Genomic DNA, 20,000 nt, shown 5'->3' on the forward strand with positions numbered 1-20,000 from the left:
ATGGGATACAAGGAGAATAGAAGCATCAGGGAAGAGAGAGGTGAAGGTTTATAAACTAAAAGAGGAGGCAGTTAGGGTAAGATATAAACAGCTATTGGAGGATAGATGGGCTAATGAGAGCATAGGAAATGGGGTCGAAGAGGTATGGGGTAGGTTTAAAAATGTAGTGTTAGTGTGTTCAGCAGAAGTTTGTGGTTACAGGAAAGTGGGTGCGGGAGGGAAGAGGAGCGATTGGTGGAATGATGATGTAAAGAGAGTAGTAAGGGAGAAAAAGTTAGCATATGAGAAGTTTTTACAAACTAGAAGTGATGCAAGGAGGGAAGAGTATATGGAGAAAAAGAGAGAGGTTAAGAGAGTGGTGAAGCAATGTAAAAAGAGAGCAAATGAGAGAGTGGGTGAGATGTTATCAACAAATTTTGTTGAAAATAAGAAAAAGTTTTGGAGTGAGATTAACAAGTTAAGGAAGCCTAGAGAACAAATGGATTTGTCGGTTAAAAATAGGAGAGGAGAGTTATTAAATGGAGAGTTAGAGGTATTGGGAAGATGGAGGGAATATTTTGAGGAATTGTTAAATGTTGATGAAGATAGGGAAGCTGTGATTTCGTGTATAGGGCAAGGAGGAATAACATCTTGTAGGAGGGAGGAAGAGCCAGTTGTGAGTGTGGGGAAAGTTCGTGAGGCAGTAGGTAAAATGAAAGGGGGTAAGGCAGCCGGGATTGATGGGATAAAGATAGAAATGTTAAAAGCAGGTGAGGATATAGTTTTCGAGTGGCTGGTGCAATTATTTAATAAATGTATGGAAGAGGGTAAGGTACCTAGGGATTGGCAGAGAGCATGCATAGTTCCTTTGTATAAAGGCAAGGGGACAAAAGAGAGTGCAAAAATTATAGGGGGATAAGTCTGTTGAGTATACCTTGTAAAGTGTATGGTAGAGTTATTATTGAAAGAATTAAGAGTAAGACGGAGAATAGGATAGCAGATGAACAAGGAGGCTTTAGGAAAGGTAGGGGGTGTGTGGACCAGGTGTTTACAGTGAAACATATATGTAAACAGTATTTAGATAAGGCTAAAGAGGTCTTTGTGGCATTTATGGATTTAGAAAAGGCGCATGACAGGGTGGATAAGGGGGCAATGTGGCAGATGTTGCAGGTGTATGGTGTAGGAGGTAGGTTACTGAAAGCAGTGAAGAGTATTTACGAGGATAGTGAGGCTCAATTTAGAGTATGTAGGAAAGAGGGAAATTATTTCCCAGTAAAAATAGGCCTTGGACAAGGATGTGTGATGTCACCGTGGTTGTTTAATATATTTATAGATGGGGTTGTAAGAGAAGTAAATGCGAGGGTCTTGGCAAGAGGCGTGGAGTTAAAAGATAAAGAATCACACATAAAGTGCGAGTTGTCACAGTTGCTCTTTGCTGATGACACTGTGCTCTTGGGAGATTCTGAAGAGAAGTTGCAGAGATTGGTGGATGAATTTGGTAGGGTGTGCAAAAGAAGAAAATTAAAAGTGAATACAGGAAAGAGTAAGGTTATGAGGATAACAAAAAGATTAGGTGATGAAAGATTGGATATCAGATTGGAGGGAGAGAGTATGGAGGAGGTGAATGTATTCAGATATTTGGGAGTGGACGTGTCAGCAGATGGGTCTATGAAAGATGAGGTGAATCATAGAATTGATGAGGGAAAAAGAGTGAGTGGTGCACTTAGGAGTCTGTGGAGACAAAGAACTTTGTCCTTGGAGGCAAAGAGGGGAATGTATGAGAGTATAGTTTTACCAACGCTCTTATATGGGTGTGAAGCATGGGTGATGAATGTTGCAGCGAGAAGACTGGACGCAGTGTAGATGTCATGTTTGAGGGCAATGTCGGCCTAGGAAAGGTTGGAGGGAGGGGGTAAAGGAGGTTTTGTGTGCGAGGGGCTTGGACTTCCAGCAGGCATGCGTGAGCGTGTTTGATAGGAGTGAATGGAGAGAAATGGTTTTTAATACTTGACGTGCTGTTGGAGTGTGAGCAAAGTAACATTTATGAAGGGGTTCAGGGAAACCGGCAGGCCGGACTTGAGTCCTGGAGATGGGAAGTACAGTGCCTGCACTCTGAAGGAGGGGTGTTAATGTTGCAGTTTAAAAACTGTAGTGTAAAGCACCCTTCTGGCAAGACAGTGATGGAGTGAATGATGGTGAAAGTTTTTCTTTTTCGGGCCACCCTGCCTTGGTGGGAATCGGCCGGTGTGATAATAATAATAAAATAATATATATATATATATATACATACATATATATATATATATATATATATATATATATACATATATATATATATACATATACATATATATATATATATATATATATATATATATATATATATATATATATATATATATATATATGTCGTGCCGAATATGTAAAACTGGTCAGTTAGCAATAACTCATTTAAAAGTAAGTCTTTTCTAAAATTTTCTCTTATACGTTTAAAGATATATTTTTTTTTCATTAATGTTAATTTATAATTTTGCACCAAAAGAATCTTAGAAAACTTACCTAACCTTATTATAACAAGAACAATTTATTTTAGCCTAACCCAACTAAATATATTTTAGATTTGTTTACAATAATTTATTATTATTATTATTATTATAATCAAAAAAGAAGCGCTAAGCCACAAGGGCTATACAGCTTACAATAATTTAATACTAAACAAACACAGTGAAACATATTTTGTTCGTTAGGTTCAGAATGATTTTGGGGAAATTACTGCATACACAAATTTTCAAATGTCCTATATGGCAAGATGAGCGTTGTTATTTAAGCCAAGATCGCAAATTCTGCCTATTATATATATATATAAAGTATATAATATATATATAATATATATATATATATATATATATATATATATATATATATATATATATATAATATTCCTACCTCTGAATTTTTTCTGTCCCTCCTATTTCTCCCCATTTTCTCTATTTATCTGATTTTTATGCTTCATTTTTCTTGCTTTTCTCTATATCTTGCTCCCTTCCGTCATCTCTGCCTCCCTTCCTTCGTCTCTCTTTCACTTCTATCATCTCTCCCTCAATTCCTTCATTTCTTCCTCAATTTCTCCATCTCTCCCTGCCTTCCTTCATCTCCCCCTCAATTCCTTCATTTCTTCCTCAATTTCTCCATCTCTCCCTCAATTCCTTCATTTTTTCTTCAATTTCTCCATCTCTCCTTCACTTCCTTCATCTGTCCCTTCCTTCACCGCTTAATGTGTGGGTAAGTCAGTACACAGCTGAGGTATCACTCACACCTGACATTGTTAGATCAGCTGACCCTTGTGTCAGATATTCCAGGTCAACCTCCAACGCTATGGTAATTGGGGTCACGTTACTCTCTCTCTCTCTCTCTCTCTCTCTCGCTCTCAAATATATATTCAGATAACTATTTAAAAGTCAATAACTCGAAGAAAAGGGAAACGAGACTCCGAGGCAAGAGATGCAACACGAACGCTATATGCAAACATTTTTTTTGTTAAGAGAATTATAGCAGAGTAAGACTGACAGCAGGTGAAACTGTAAGACTGACAGCAGGTGAAGTTGTAAGACTGACAGCAGGTGAAGCTGTAAGACTGACAGCAGGTGAAGTTGTAAGACTGACAGCAGGTGAAGTTGTAAGATTGACCCACCACTGTGGGTTATAAACCACCACTGTGGGTTATAAACTGAAACTGTGGGTTATAAACCACCACTGTGGGTTATAAACTAAAACTGTGGGTTATAAACAACCTATGTGGGTTATAAACCACCACTGTGGGTTATAAACTAAAACTGTGGGTTATAAACAACCTATGTGGGTTATAAACCACCTATGTGGGTTATAAACCACCACTGTGGATTATAAACTAAAACTGTGGGTTATAAACAACCTATGTGGGTTAAAAACCACCACTGTGGGTTATAAACCACCAATGTGGGTTGTAAACCCCTACTGTGGGCTATAAACCACCACTGTGGGTTATAAACCACCACTGTGGGTTATAAACCACCAATGTGGGTTATAAACCCCTACTGTGGGCTATAAACCACCACTGTGGGTTATAAACCACCACTGTGGGTTATAAACCACCACTGTGGGCTATAAACCACCACTGTGGGCTATAAACCACCACTGTGGGTTATAAACCACCAATGTGGGTTATAAACCCCCACTGTGGGCTATAAACCACCACTGTGGGTTATAAACCACCACTGTGGGTTATAAACCACCACTGTGGGTTATAAACCACCACTGTGGGTTATAAACCCCTACTGTGGGTTATAAACCCCTACTGTGGGCTATAAACCACCAATGTGGGTTATAAACCACCACTGTGGGTTATAAACCCCCAGTGTGGGCTATAAACCACCACTGTGGGTTATAAACCACCACTGTGGGTTATAAACCACCAATGTGTGTTATAAACCACCACTGTGGGTTATAAACCCCCACTGTGGGTTATAAACCACCACTGTGGGTTATAAACCCCCACTGTGGGCTATAAACCACAACTGTGGGTTATAAACCCCTACTGTGGGTTATAAACCCCTACTGTGGGCTATAAACCACCACTGTGGGTTATAAACCACCACTGTGGGTTATAAACCCCCACTGTGGGCTATAAACCACCACTGTGGGTTATAAACCCCCACTGTGGGTTATAAACCTCCACTGTGGGCTATAAACCACCACTGTGGGTTATAAACCACCACTGTGGGTTATAAACCACCAATGTGTGTTATAAACCACCACTGTGGGTTATAAACCCCCACTGTGGGCTATAAACCACCACTGTGGGTTATAAACCACCACTGTGGGTTATAAACCACCACTGTGGGTTATAAACCACCACTGTGGGTTATAAACCCCCACTGTGGGTTATAAACCACCACTGTGGGTTATAAACCACCACTGTGGGTTATAAACCACCAATGTGTGTTATAAACCACCACTGTGGGTTATAAACCCCCACTGTGGGCTATAAACCACCACTGTGGGTTATTAAACCACCACTGTGGGTTATAAACCACCACTGTGGGTTATAAACCACCACTGTGGGTTATAAACCACCACTGTGGGTTATAAACCACCACTGTGGGTTATAAACCACCAATGTGGGTTATAAACCCCCACTGTGGGTTATAAACCACCACTGTGGGTTATAAACCCCCACTGTGGGTTATAAACCACCAATGTGGGTTATAAACCCCCACTGTGGGCTATAAACCACCACTGTGGGTTAAAAACCACCACTGTGGGTTATAAACCACCACTGTGGGTTATAAACCACCAGTGTGTGTTATAAACCACCACTGTGGGTTATAAACCACCACTGTGGGTTATAAACCACCACTGTGGATTATAAACCACCAATGTGGGTTATAAACCACCAATGTGGGTTATAAACCCCCACTGTGGGTTATAAACCACCACTGTGGGTTATAAACACCCACTGTGGGCTATAAACCACCACTGTGGGTTATAAACCACCAATGTGGGTTATAACCCCCCACTGTGGGCTATAAACCACCACTGTGGGTTATAAACCACCAATGTGGGTTATAAACCCCCACTGTGGGTTATGTGGGTTATAAACCCCCATAAACCCCCACTGTGGGTTATAAACCACCAATGTGGGTTATAAACCCCCACTGTGGGTTATAAACCACCAATGTGGGTTATAAACCCCCACTGTGGGTTATAAACCACCACTGTGGGTTATAAACCACCACTGTGGGTTATAAACCACCACTGTGGGTTATAAACCCCCACTGTGGGTTATAAACCCCCACTGTGGGCTATAAACCACCACTGTGGGTTATAAACCACCACTGTGGGTTATAAACCACCACTGTGGGTTACAAACCACCACTGTGGGTTATAAACCACCACTGTGGGTTACAAACCACCACTGTGGGTTATAAACCACCACTGTGGGTTATAAACCACCACTGTGGGTTATAAACCACCACTGTGGGTTATAAACCCCCACTGTGGGCTATAAACCACCACTGTGGGCTATAAACCACCACTGTGGGTTATAAACCACCAATGTGGTTTATAAACCCCCACTGTGGGTTATAAACCACCACTGTGGGTTATAAACCACCAATGTGGGTTATAACCCCCCACTGTGGGTTATAAACCCCCACTGTGGGTTATAAACCACCAATGTGGGTTATAAACCCCCACTGTGGGTTATAAACCACCACTGTGGGTTATAAACCACCACTGTGGGTTATAAACCACCAATGTGGGTTATAAACCCCCACTGTGGGTTATAAACCACAACTGTGGGTTATAAACCACCACTGTGGGTTATAAACCATAACTGTGGGTTATAAACCACCACTGTGGGTTATAAACCATAACTGTGGGTTATAAACCACCACTGTGGGTTATAAACCATAACTGTGGGTTATAAACCATAACTGTGGGTTATAAACCACCACTGTGGGTTATAAACCATAACTGTGGGTTATAAACCACCACTGTGGGTTATAAAGTTCCTTTATAGGTTATAAAGGTCAAATTTGGGCGAAACGTGCATGATAAGTTTTTCCTACTTAGAATAAAGTGAACTTACCTGGAAGCCCTTCCTCTTTGACCTCTTAAACTTACCTGGAACACCTGTGACCTCTTGCACTTACCTGGAACACCTGTGACCTCTTGCACTTACCTGGAACACCTGTGACCTCTTGCACTTACCTGGAACATCTCTGACCTCTTGAATTTACCTGGAACATCTCTGACCTCTTGAACTTACCTGGAACATCTCTGACCTCTTGCACTTACCTGGAACACCTGTGACCTCTTGCACTTACCTGGAACACCTGTGACCTCTTGAATTTACCTGGAACATCTCTGATCTCTTGCACTTACCTGGAACATCTCTGACCTCTTGCACTTACCTGGAACATCTCTGACCTCTTGAACTTACCTGGAACATCTCTGACCTCTTGCACTTACCTGGAACACCTGTGACCTCTTGCACTTACCTGGAACACCTGTGACCTCTTGAACTTACCTGGAACATCTCTGATCTCTTGCACTTACCTGGAACAACTCTGACCTCTTGCACTTACCTGGAACACCTGTGACCTCTTGAATTTACCTGGAACATCTCTGATCTCTTGCACTTACCTGGAACACCTCTGACCTCTTGCACTTACCTGGAACATCTCTGACCTCTTGAACTTACCTGGAACATCTCTGACCTCTTGCACTTACCTGGAACACCTGTGACCTCTTGCACTTACCTGGAACATCTCTGACCTCTTGAACTTACCTGGAACATCTCTGATCTCTTGCACTTACCTGGAACATCTCTGATCTCTTGAACTTACCTGGAACATCTCTGACCTCTTGAACTTACCTGGAACATCTCTGATCTCTTGCACTTACCTGGAACATCTCTGACCTCTTGAACTTACCTGGAACATCTCTGACCTCTTGCACTTACCTGGAACATCTCTGATCTCTTGAACTTACCTGGAACACCTCTGACCTCTTGAACTTACCTGGAACATCTCTGATCTCTTGAACTTACCTGGACCACCTCTGACCTCTTGAACTTACCTGGAACATCTCTGACCTCTTGCACTTACCTGGAACATCTCTGACCTCTTGAACTTACCTGGACCACCTCTGACCTCTTGAACTTACCTGGAACATCTCTGACCTCTTGCACTTACCTGGACCACCTCTGACCTCTTGAACTTACCTGGAACATCTCTGACCTCTTGCACTTACCTGGAACACCTGTGACCTCTTGCACTTACCTGGAACACCTGTGACCTCTTGAACTTACCTGGAACACCTCTGACCTCTTGAACTTACCTGGAACATCTCTGACCTCTTGAACTTACCTGGAACACCTGTGACCTCTTGAACTTACCTGGAACACCTCTGACCTCTTGAACTTACCTGGAACACCTCTGACCTCTTGCACTTACCTGGAACATCTCTGACCTCTTGAACTTACCTGGAACACCTCTGACCTCTTGAACTTACCTGGAACATCTCTGACCTCTTGCACTTACCTGGAACACCTCTGACCTCTTGCACTTACCTGGAACATCTCTGATCTCTTGCACTTACCTGGAACACCTCTGACCTCTTGCACTTACCTGGAACATCTCTGATCTCTTGCACTTACCTGGAACACGTCTGACCTCTTGAACTTACCTGGAACATCTCTGACCTCTTGAACTTACCTGGAACACCTTCCTCTTTGACCTCTTGCACGATCCTCTTGACACTCTGGGTGAACTTGCCCACGATGTTACTTCCTGGAAATAAAGACAACTTTATCACTCTTAGTGAAGCACCTTTGTTTATGATGGTAAACCTCTTAGTGTAGCACCTTTGTTTATGATGGTAAACCTCTTAGTGTAGCACCTTTGTTTATGATGGTAAACCTCTTAGTGTAGCACCTTTGTTTATGATGGTAAACCTCTTAGTGAAGCACCTTTGTTTATGATGGTAAACCTCTTAGTGTAGCACCTTTGTTTATGATGGTAAACCTCTTAGTGTAGCACCTTTGTTTATGATGGTAAACCTCTTAGTGAAGCACCTTTGTTTATGATGGTAAACCTCTTAGTGTAGCACCTTTGTTTATGATGGTAAACCTCTTAGTGTAGCACCTTTGTTTATGATGGTAAACCTCTTAGTGAAGCACCTTTGTTTATGATGGTAAACCTCTTAGTGTAGCACCTTTGTTTATGATGGTAAACCTCTTAGTGTAGCACCTTTGTTTATGATGGTAAACCTCTTAGTGAAGCACCTTTGTTTATGATGGTAAACCTCTTAGTGTAGCACCTTTGTTTATGATGGTAAACCTCTTAGTGTAGCACCTTTGTTTATGATGGTAAACCTCTTAGTGTAGCACCTTTGTTTATGATGGTAAACCTCTTAGTGTAGCACCTTTGTTTATGATGGTAAACCTCTTAGTGTAGCACCTTTGTTTATGATGGTAAACCTCTTAGTGTAGCACCTTTGTTTATGATGGTAAACCTCTTAGTGTAGCACCTTTGTTTATGATGGTAAACCTCTTAGTGTAGCACCTTTGTTTATGATGGTAAACCTCTTAGTGTAGCACCTTTGTTTATGATGGTAAACCTCTTAGTGTAGCACCTTTGTTTATGATGGTAAACCTCTTAGTGTAGCACCTTTGTTTATGATGGTAAATCTCTTAGTGAAGCACCTTTGTTTATGATGGTAAACCTCTTAGTGTAGCACCTTTGTTTATGATGGTAAACCTCTTAGTGTAGCACCTTTGTTTATGATGGTAAACCTCTTAGTGAAGCACCTTTGTTTATGATGGTAAACCTCTTAGTGTAGCACCTTTGTTTATGATGGTAAACCTCTTAGTGTAGCACCTTTGTTTATGATGGTAAACCTCTTAGTGTAGCACCTTTGTTTATGATGGTAAACCTCTTAGTGTAGCACCTTTGTTTATGATGGTAAACCTCTTAGTGAAGCACCTTTGTTTATGATGGTAAACCTCTTAGTGTAGCACCTTTGTTTATGATGGTAAACCTCTTAGTGAAGCACCTTTGTTTATGATGGTAAACCTCTTAGTGTATCACCTTTGTTTATGATGGTAAACCTCTTAGTGTAGCACCTTTGTTTATGATGGTAAACCTCTTAGTGAAGCACCTTTGTTTATGATGGTAAACCTCTTAGTGTATCACCTTTGTTTATGATGGTAAACCTCTTAGTGTAGCACCTTTGTTTATGATGGTAAACCTCTTAGTGTAGCACCTTTGTTTATGATGGTAAACCTCTTAGTGTAGCACCTTTGTTTATGATGGTAAACCTCTTAGTGAAGCACCTTTGTTTATGATGGTAAACCTCTTAGTGTAGCACCTTTGTTTATGATGGTAAACCTCTTAGTGTAGCACCTTTGTTTATGATGATAAACCTCTTAGTGTAGCACCTTTGTTTTTGATGGTAAACCTCTTAGTGAAGCACCTTTGTTTATGATGATAAACCTCTTAGTGAAGCACCTTTGTTTATGATGGTAAACCTCTTAGTGTAGCACCTTTGTTTATGATGGTAAACCTCTTAGTGAAGCACCTTTGTTTATGATGGTAAACCTCTTAGTGAAGCACCTTTGTTTATGATGGTAAACCTCTTAGTGTAGCACCTTTGTTTATGATGGTAAACCTCTTTGTGAAGCACCTTTGTTTGATTAAACCTCTTATGATTTGGATGGTAAACCTCTTAGTGTAGCACCTTTGCACACCTTTGTTTATGATGGTAAACCTCTTAGTGTAGCACCTTTGTTTATGATGATAAACCTCTTAGTAACCTTTGTTTATGATGGTAAACCTCTTAGTGTAGCACCTTTGCCTCTTACCTTTGTTTATGATGGTAAACCTCTTAGTGTAGCACCTTTGTTTATGATGGTAAACCTCTTAGTGTAGCACCTTTGTTTATGATGGTAAACACACTTTGTTTATGATGGTAAACCTCTTAGTGAAGCACCTTTGTTTATGATGGTAAACACCTTTGTTTATGATGGTAAACCTCTTAGTGTAGCACCTTTGTTTATGATGGTAAACCTCTTAGTGTAGCACCTTTGTTTATGATGGTAAACCTCTTAGTGTAGCACCTTTGTTTAGTGGTAAACCTCTTAGTGTAGCACCTTTGTTTATGATGGTAAACCTCTTAGTGTAGCACCTTTGTTTATGATGGTAAACCTCTTAGTGTAGCACCTTTGTTTATGATGGTAAACCTCTTAGTGTAGCACCTTTGTTTTGTTTATGTTGGTAAACCTCTTAGTGTAGCACCTTTGTTTATGATGGTAAACCTCTTAGTGTAGCACCTTTGTTTATGATGGTAAACCTCTTAGTGAAGCACCTTTGTTTATGATGGTAAACCTCTTAGTGTAGCACCTTTGTTTATGATGGTAAACCTCTTAGTGTAGCACCTTTGTTTATGATGGTAAACCTCTTAGTGTAGCACCTTTGTTTATGATGGTAAACCTCTTAGTGTAGCACCTTTGTTTATGATGGTAAACCTCTTAGTGTAGCACCTTTGTTTATGATGGTAAACCTCTTAGTGTAGCACCTTTGTTTATGATGGTAAACCTCTTAGTGTAGCACCTTTGTTTATGATGGTAAACCTCTTAGTGTAGCACCTTTGTTTATGATGGTAAACCTCTTAGTGTAGCACCTTTGTTTATGATGGTAAACCTCTTAGTGTAGCACCTTTGTTTATGATGGTAAACCTCTTAGTGTAGCACCTTTGTTTATGATGGTAAACCTCTTAGTGTAGCACCTTTGTTTATGATGGTAAACCTCTTAGTGTAGCACCTTTGTTTATGATGGTAAACCTCTTAGTGTAGCACCTTTGTTTATGATGGTAAACCTCTTAGTGTAGCACCTTTGTTTATGATGGTAAACCTCTTAGTGTAGCACCTTTGTTTATGATGGTAAACCTCTTAGTGTAGCACCTTTGTTTATGATGGTAAACCTCTTAGTGTAGCACCTTTGTTTATGATGGTAAACCTCTTAGTGTAGCACCTTTGTTTATGATGGTAAACCTCTTAGTGAAGCACCTTTGTTTATGATGGTAAACCTCTTAGTGTAGCACCTTTGTTTATGATGGTAAACCTCTTAGTGAAGCACCTTTGTTTATGATGGTAAACCTCTTAGTGTAGCACCTTTGTTTATGATGGTAAACCTCTTAGTGTAGCACCTTTGTTTATGATGGTAAACCTCTTAGTGAAGCACCTTTGTTTATGATGGTAAACCTCTTAGTGTATCACCTTTGTTTATGATGGTAAACCTCTTAGTGTAGCACCTTTGTTTATGATGGTAAACCTCTTAGTGTAGCACCTTTGTTTATGATGGTAAACCTCTTAGTGTAGCACCTTTGTTTATGATGGTAAACCTCTTAGTGAAGCACCTTTGTTTATGATGGTAAACCTCTTAGTGTAGCACCTTTGTTTATGATGGTAAACCTCTTAGTGTAGCACCTTTGTTTATGATGATAAACCTCTTAGTGTAGCACCTTTGTTTTTGATGGTAAACCTCTTAGTGAAGCACCTTTGTTTATGATGATAAACCTCTTAGTGAAGCACCTTTGTTTATGATGGTAAACCTCTTAGTGTAGCACCTTTGTTTATGATGGTAAACCTCTTAGTGAAGCACCTTTGTTTATGATGGTAAACCTCTTAGTGAAGCACCTTTGTTTATGATGGTAAACCTCTTAGTGTAGCACCTTTGTTTATGATGGTAAACCTCTTTGTGAAGCACCTTTGTTTATGATGGTAAACCTCTTAGTGAAGCACCTTTGTTTATGATGGTAAACCTCTTAGTGTAGCACCTTTGTTTATGATGGTGTAGCACCTTTGTTTATGATGATAAACCTCTTAGTGTAGCACCTTTGTTTATGATGGTAAACCTCTTAGTGTAGCACCTTTGTTTATGATGGTAAACCTCTTAGTGTAGCACCTTTGTTTATGATGGTAAACCTCTTAGTGTAGCACCTTTGTTTATGATGGTAAACCTCTTAGTGTAGCACCTTTGTTTATGATGGTAAACCTCTTAGTGTAGCACCTTTGTTTATGATGGTAAACCTCTTAGTGAAGCACCTTTGTTTATGATGGTAAACCTCTTAGTGTAGCACCTTTGTTTATGATGGTAAACCTCTTAGTGTAGCACCTTTGTTTATGATGGTAAACCTCTTAGTGTAGCACCTTTGTTTATGATGGTAAACCTCTTAGTGTAGCACCTTTGTTTATGATGGTAAACCTCTTAGTGTAGCACCTTTGTTTATGATGGTAAACCTCTTAGTGTAGCACCTTTGTTTATGATGGTAAACCTCTTAGTGTAGCACCTTTGTTTATGATGGTAAACCTCTTAGTGTAGCACCTTTGTTTATGATGGTAAACCTCTTAGTGTAGCACCTTTGTTTATGATGGTAAACCTCTTAGTGAAGCACCTTTGTTTATGATGGTAAACCTCTTAGTGAAGCACCTTTGTTTATGATGGTAAACCTCTTAGTGTAGCACCTTTGTTTATGATGGTAAACCTCTTAGTGTAGCACCTTTGTTTATGATGGTAAACCTCTTAGTGAAGCACCTTTCACTGCCTCTACTTCTTTCACTGCCTCTACTTCTTTCACTGCCTATACTTCTTTTACTGCCTCCACTTCTTCTTTCAGTGCCTCCGCCTCTTCTTTCACTGCCTCTACTTCTTTTTTCACTGCCTCTACTTCTTTCATTGCCTCTACTTCTTTCACTGCCTCCGCCTCTTCTTTCACTGCCTCTACTTCTTTTTTCACTGCCTCTACTTCTTTCACTGCCTCTACTTCTTTCACTGCCTCTACTTCTTTCACTGCCTCCGCCTCTTCTTTCACTGCCTCTACTTCTTTTTTCACTGCCTCTACTTCTTTCATTGCCTCTACTTCTTTTATTGCCTCTACTTCTTTCATTGCCTCTACTTCTTTCATTGCCTCTACTTCTTTCACTTCCTCTACTTCTTTAACTGCCTCTACTTTCACTGCCTCTACTTCTTTCATTGCCTCTACTTCTTTCACTGTCTCTACTTCTTTCACTGCCTCCGCCTCTTCTTTCACTGCCTCTACTTCTTTCACTGCCTCTATTTCTTTTTTCACTGCCTCTACTTCTTTCACTGCCTTTACTTCTTTCACTGCCTCTACTTCTTTCACTGCCTCTACGTCTTTCACTGCCTCTACTTCTTTCATTGCCTCTACTTCTTTCACTGCCTCTACTTCTTTCACTGCCTTTACTTCTTTCACTGCCTCTACTTTTTTCACTGCCTCTACTTCTTTCATTACCTCTACTTCTTTCATTGCCTCTACTTCTTTCACTGCCTCTACTTCTTTCACTGCCTCTACTTCTTTCACTGCCTCTACTTTTTTCACTGCCTCTACTTCTTTCACTGCCTCTACTTCTTTCACTGCCTCTACTTCTTTCACTGCCTCTACTTCTTTCACTGCCTCTACTTCTTTCACTGCCTCTACTTCTTTCACTGCCTCTACTTCTTTCACTGCCTCTACTTCTTTCACTGCCTCTACTTCTTTCACTGCCTCCGCCTCTTCTTTCACTGCCTCTATTTATTTTTTCACTGCCTCTACTTCTTTCACTGCCTTTACTTCTTTCACTGCCTCTACTTCTTTCACTGCCTCTACTTCTTTCACTGCCTCTACTTCTTTCATTACCTCTACTTCTTTCATTGCCTCTACTTCTTTCACTGCCTCTATTTCTTTTTTCACTGCCTCTACTTCTTTCACTGCCTTTACTTCTTTCACTGCCTCTACTTCTTTCACTGCCTCTACTTCTTTCACTGCCTCTACTTCTTTCATTACCTCTACTTCTTTCATTGCCTCTACTTCTTTCACTGCCTCTACTTCTTTCACTGCCTCTACTTCTTTCATTGCCTCTACTTCTTTCACTGCCTCTACTTCTTTCACTGCCTCTACTTCTTTCATTACCTCTACTTTTTTCACTGCCTCTACTTCTTTCATTACCTCTACTTCTTTCACTGACTCTACTTCTTTCATTACCTCTACTTCTTTCACTGCCTCTACTTCTTTCATTACCTCTACTTCTTTCACTGCCTCTACTTCTTTCATTACCTCTACTTCTTTCACTGCCTCTACTTCTTTCATTGCCTCTACTTCTTTCACTGCCTCTACTTCTTTCACTGCCTCTACTTCTTTCACTGCCTCTACTTCTTTCACTGCCTCTACTTCTTTCATTATCTCTACTTCTTTCATTGCCTCTACTTCTTTCACTGCCTCTACTTCTTTCACTGCCTCTACTTCTTTCATTGCCTTTACTTCTTTCACTGCCTCTACTTCTTTCACTGCCTCTACTTCTTTCACTGCCTCTACTTCTTTCACTGCCTCTACTTCTTTCACTGCCTCTACTTCTTTCACTGCCTCTACTTCTTTCACTGCCTCTACTTCTTTCATTACCTCTACTTCTTTCACTGCCTCTACTTCTTTCACTGCCTCTACTTCTTTCACTGCCTCTACTTCTTTCATTACCTCTACTTCTTTCACTGCCTCTACTTCTTTCACTGTCTCTACTTCTTTCACTGTCTCTACTTCTTTCACTGTCTCTACTTCTTTCACTGTCTCTACTTCTTTCACTGCCTCTACTTCTTTCACTGCCTCTACTTCTTTCACTGCCTCTACTTCTTTCATTACCTCTACTTCTTTCACTGCCTCTACTTCTTTCACTGCCTCTACTTCTTTCACTGCCTCTACTTCTTTCACTGCCTCTACTTCTTTCATTACCTCTACTTCTTTCACTGCCTCTACTTCTTTCACTGTCTCTACTTCTTTCACTGTCTCTACTTCTTTCACTGTCTCTACTTCTTTCACTGTCTCTACTTCTTTCACTGTCTCTACTTCTTTCACTGTCTCTACTTCTTTCACTGTCTCTACTTCTTTCACTGCCTCTACTTCTTTCACTGCCTCTACTTCTTTCACTGCCTCTACTTCTTTCATTACCTCTACTTCTTTCACTGCCTCTACTTCTTTCACTGCCTCTACTTCTTTCACTGCCTCTACTTCTTTCACTGCCTCTACTTCTTTCATTACCTCTACTTCTTTCACTGCCTCTACTTCTTTCACTGTCTCTACTTCTTTCACTGTCTCTACTTCTTTCACTGTCTCTACTTCTTTCACTGTCTCTACTTCTTTCACTGCCTCTACTTCTTTCACTGCCTCTACTTCTTTCACTGTCTCTACTTCTTTCACTGCCTCTACTTCTTTCACTGTCTCTACTTCTTTCACTGTCTCTACTTCTTTCACTGTCTCTACTTCTTTCACTGTCTCTACTTCTTTCACTGCCTCTACTTCTTTCACTGCCTCTACTTCTTTCATTACCTCTACTTCTTTCACATCCTCTACTTCTTTCACTGCCTCTACTTCTTTCACTGCCTCTACTTCTTTCATTACCTCTACTTCTTTCACTGCCTCTACTTCTTTCACTGTCTCTACTTCTTTCACTGTCTCTACTTCTTTCACTGTCTCTACTTCTTTCACTGTCTCTACTTCTTTCACTATCTCCTCCTCTTCCTCAAAACTTCTTTATATCGTACACACAACTTTTTAAAATCACTTTCTCTCTGTAAACTTTTTTTTAACAACTTTGCAAAACCCGTTTTTATGCATTTTTTGAGTAGTTTCCCAAGAACTCCTCAATGAGGCTTCCCAATATGACCCTTATGTATATGAGACGTAGGTGCCACTTAGATGTTGTGTTTACACACACACATATATGTATATATGTGTACTCACCAAGTTGTACTCACCTAGTTGAGGTTGCAGGGGTCGAGTCCAAGCTCCTGGTCGCTACTAGGTCACTCTCCCTGAACCATGAGCTTAAAGCTATGTATGGATCCTGCCTCCACTACATCGCTTCCCAAACTATTCCACTTACTGACTACTCTGTGGCTGAAGAAATACTTCCTAACATCCCTTTGATTCATCTGTGTCTTCAACTTCCAACTGTGTCCCCTTGTTACTGTGTCCAGTCTCTGGAACATCCTGTCTTTGTCCACCTTGTCAATTCCTCTCAGTATTTTGTAAGTCGTTATCATGTCCCCCCTATCTCTCCTGTCCTCCAGTGTCGTCAGGTTGATTTCCCTTAACCTCTCCTCATAGGACATACCTCTTAGCTCTGGGACTAGTCTTGTTGCAAACCTTTGCACTTTCTCTAGTTTCTTTACATGCTTGGCTAGGTGTGGGTTCCAAACTGGTGCCGCATACTCCAATATGGGCCTAACGTACACGGTGTACAGGGTCCTGAATGATTCCTTATTAAGATGTCGGAATGCTGTTCTGAGGTTTGCCAGGTGCCCATATGCTGCAGCAGTTATTTGGTTGATGTGCGCTTCAGATGTGCCTGGTGTTATACTCACCCCAAGATCTTTTTCCTTGAGTGATGTTTGTAGTCTCTGACCCCCTAGACTGTACTCCATCTGCGGTCTTCTTTGCCCTTCCCTTGCTGGTGGGATTGAACTCCAGGAGCCATTTGCTGGACCAGGTCTGCAGCCTGTCCAGATCCCTTTGTATTTCTGCCTGGTCTTCGATCGAATGAACTCTTCTTATCAACTTCACGTCATCTGCAAACAGTGACACCTCGGAGTTTATTCCTTCCGTCATGTCGTTCACAAATACCAGAAACAGCACTGGTCCTAGGACTGACCCCTGTGGGACCCCGCTGGTCACAGGTGCCCACTCTGACACCTCGCCTCGTACCATTACTCGCTGCTGTCTTCCTGACAAGTATTCCCTGATCCATTGCAGTGCCTTCCCTGTTATTCCCGCTTGGTCCTCCAGTTTTTGCACTAATCGCTTGTGTGGTACTGTGTCAAACGCCTTCTTGCAGTCTAAGAAAATGCAATCCACCCACCCCTCTCTCTCTTGTCTTACTGCTGTCACCATGTCATAGAACTCCAGTAGGTTTGTGACACAGGATTTCCCGTCTCTGAAACCATGTTGTCTGCTGGTGATGAGATCATTCCTTTCTAGATGTTCCACCATTCTTCTCCTGACAATCTTTTCCATGATTTTGCATGCTATACATGTCAGTGACACTGGTCTGTAGTTTAGTGCTTCATGTCTGTCTCCTTTTTTAAAGATTGGTACCACATTTGCTGTCTTCCATGCCTCAGGCAATCTCCCTGTTTCGATAGATGTATTGAATATTGTTGTTAGGGGTACACATAGCGCCTCTGCTCCCTCTCTCAGGACCCATGGAGAGATGTTATCTGGCCCCATTGCCTTTGAGGTATCTAGCTCACTCAGAAGCCTCTTCACTTCTTCCTCGGTTGTGTGTACTGTGTCCAGCACATGGTGGTGTACCCCACCTCTCCGTCTTTCTGGAGACCCTTCTGTCTCCTCTGTGAACACTTCTTTGAATCTCTTGTTGAGTTCCTCACATACTTCACCGTCATTTCTTGTTGTCTCTCCTCCTTCCTTCCTTAGCCTGATTTCCTAGTCCTTGACGGTTGTTTTCTTCCTGATGTGGCTGTATAACAGCTTCGGGTCAGATTTGGCTTTTGCTGCTATGTCGTTTTCATATTGACGTTGGGCCTCCCTTCTTATCTGTGCATATTCGTTTCTGGCTCTACGACTGCTCTCCTTATTCTCCTGGGTCCTTTGCCTTCTATATTTCTTCCATTCCCTAGCACACTTGGTTTTTGCCTCCTTGCATCTTTGAGTGAACCATGGGCTCATCCTGGCTTTTTCATTATTCCTGTTACCCTTGGGTACAAACCTCTCCTCAGCCTCCTTGCACATTGTGACTACATATTCCATCATCTCATTAACTGGTTTCCCTGCCAGTTCTCTGTCCCACTGAACCTCATTCAGGAAGTTCCTCATTCCTGTGTAGTCCCCTTTCCTGTAGTTTGGTTTCATTCGTCCTGGCCTTCCTGCTTCCCCCTCCACTTGTAGCTCTACTGTGTATTCGAAGCTCAAAACCACATGATCGCTGGCCCCAAGGGGTCTTTCATATGTGATGTCCTCAATATCTGCACTACTCAAGGTGAATACTAAGTCCAGTCTTGCTGGTTCATCCTCTCCTCTCTCTCTTGTAGTGTCCCTTACGTGTTGGTAGATGAAGTTTTCCAGTACCACCTCCATCATCTTAACCCTCCATGTATCTTGGCCCCCATGTGGCTCCAAGTTCTCCCATTCGATCTCCTTGTGGTTAAAGTCGCCCATGATCAGGAGCTTTGCCCTGCATGTATGAGCTCTTCTGGCCACTGCAGCCAGTGTGTCAACCATCGCTCTAATGATCTCGTCATACTCTTGCCTTGGCCTCCTGCTGTTCTGTGGTGGGTTATACATCACTGCAATTATCACCTTGGGACCTCCAGAGTGAAGCGTTCCCGCTATGCAATCACTTTCTTCTCCGTTGTCTCCTCTCTCCAGCTCATCAAAATTCCATCGGTGTTTGATCAGCAATGCCACTCCTCCCCCCCCGTTCCTTCTGTCTTTCCTCAGGATCTGGTATCCCATTGGGAAGATGGCATCTGTTATCATACCTGTAAGCTTGGTTTCTGTGATTGCTATGATGTCTGGTGATGCCTCTTTGACTCTTTCGTGCCACTCCTCCCACTTGTTTGTTATTCCATCAGCGTTTGTGTACCATACCTTCAGTTTCCTTTCCAACACTGTGGTTTGGGGGGCCTGTGGGGGTGGGATACCTGGTAGCATACTGTGGGATTCTATGGTTGGGGGTTGGGTGGAAGCTGTGGGTATGGATTGTATTGTGTGTTGGGATGGTGTGATAGGTTGTGGGGTTCTGAGGATAGTTGTGTGTGTGCTTGCTCTTGCTGCTCTGTTCTACTCTGACTGACCTCTGCTGGTTCCATCCTTGTCTCCTTTCCTAGCTCCTTTCGCTTTTTTGTCCTCTCTCTCAGCTGCTGTCTCTCTTTTTGTGTTCTGTCTCTGTCTAGGAATACCTTCTTGTACTCTTCCGAGCTTCTCAACCGTGGTTTTTCTTGGAGGATCCTGTTCCGCACTGTTTCTGTCCTGAGAATCAGCTTGATCGGTCGGTTTCTCCCCTTCAAGTACCCCCCTATTCTCTGAAAATTTACAATCTCATCCATGTCTTCTCCCCCTATTTCCATGATGATTTTCTCAATCTCCTTTCTTTCTTCCTGCCGTCTTTCAGTGTGTGTCCTTTCCTCTCTCTCCCGAAGCCCATGGATAAACACTGATTTTGCCCTTTCCTCCTCCCATTGCCTCTCCCTCTGTGACTCTGGTTCCTGTCTGTATGTGGTCATTTTCTCTCTTGATTTTTCCAGTGGCTCTTGGTAGCATGGTTGTGCCTCAGCATTCGACCTATCTCCCTCTCCATCTGCACCCATCTGCTCTTCCCTTCCACTCCCTGGCCCTTCTTTGCAGGCTGATAGGACCTTAGCATATTTCATATCTCCTTCCTTCCTGTTCAGCCTCTCAGCTTCGTATGGTGTGTC

At 41.8% G+C, this 20,000-nt stretch overlaps 1 protein-coding gene across 2 annotated transcripts in view; it reads right to left on the reverse strand.

The window, feature by feature from the left end:
- Nucleotides 1-20,000, reverse strand: part of LOC128703686 (uncharacterized) — a 353,634-nt gene that overhangs the window by 42,029 nt on the left and 291,605 nt on the right. For both annotated transcript variants that reach the window (XM_070101247.1, XM_070101248.1), the window contains exon 3: nt 8,238-8,312. In XM_070101247.1, the coding sequence (XP_069957348.1) occupies nt 8,238-8,312 (75 nt within the window). The remainder of the gene's footprint in view (nt 1-8,237; nt 8,313-20,000) is intronic.

The sequence above is a fragment of the Cherax quadricarinatus genome, chromosome 76 (genome assembly GCF_038502225.1).
Source record: "Cherax quadricarinatus isolate ZL_2023a chromosome 76, ASM3850222v1, whole genome shotgun sequence".
In the NCBI taxonomy this organism is placed as follows: Eukaryota; Metazoa; Arthropoda; class Malacostraca; order Decapoda; family Parastacidae; genus Cherax; species Cherax quadricarinatus.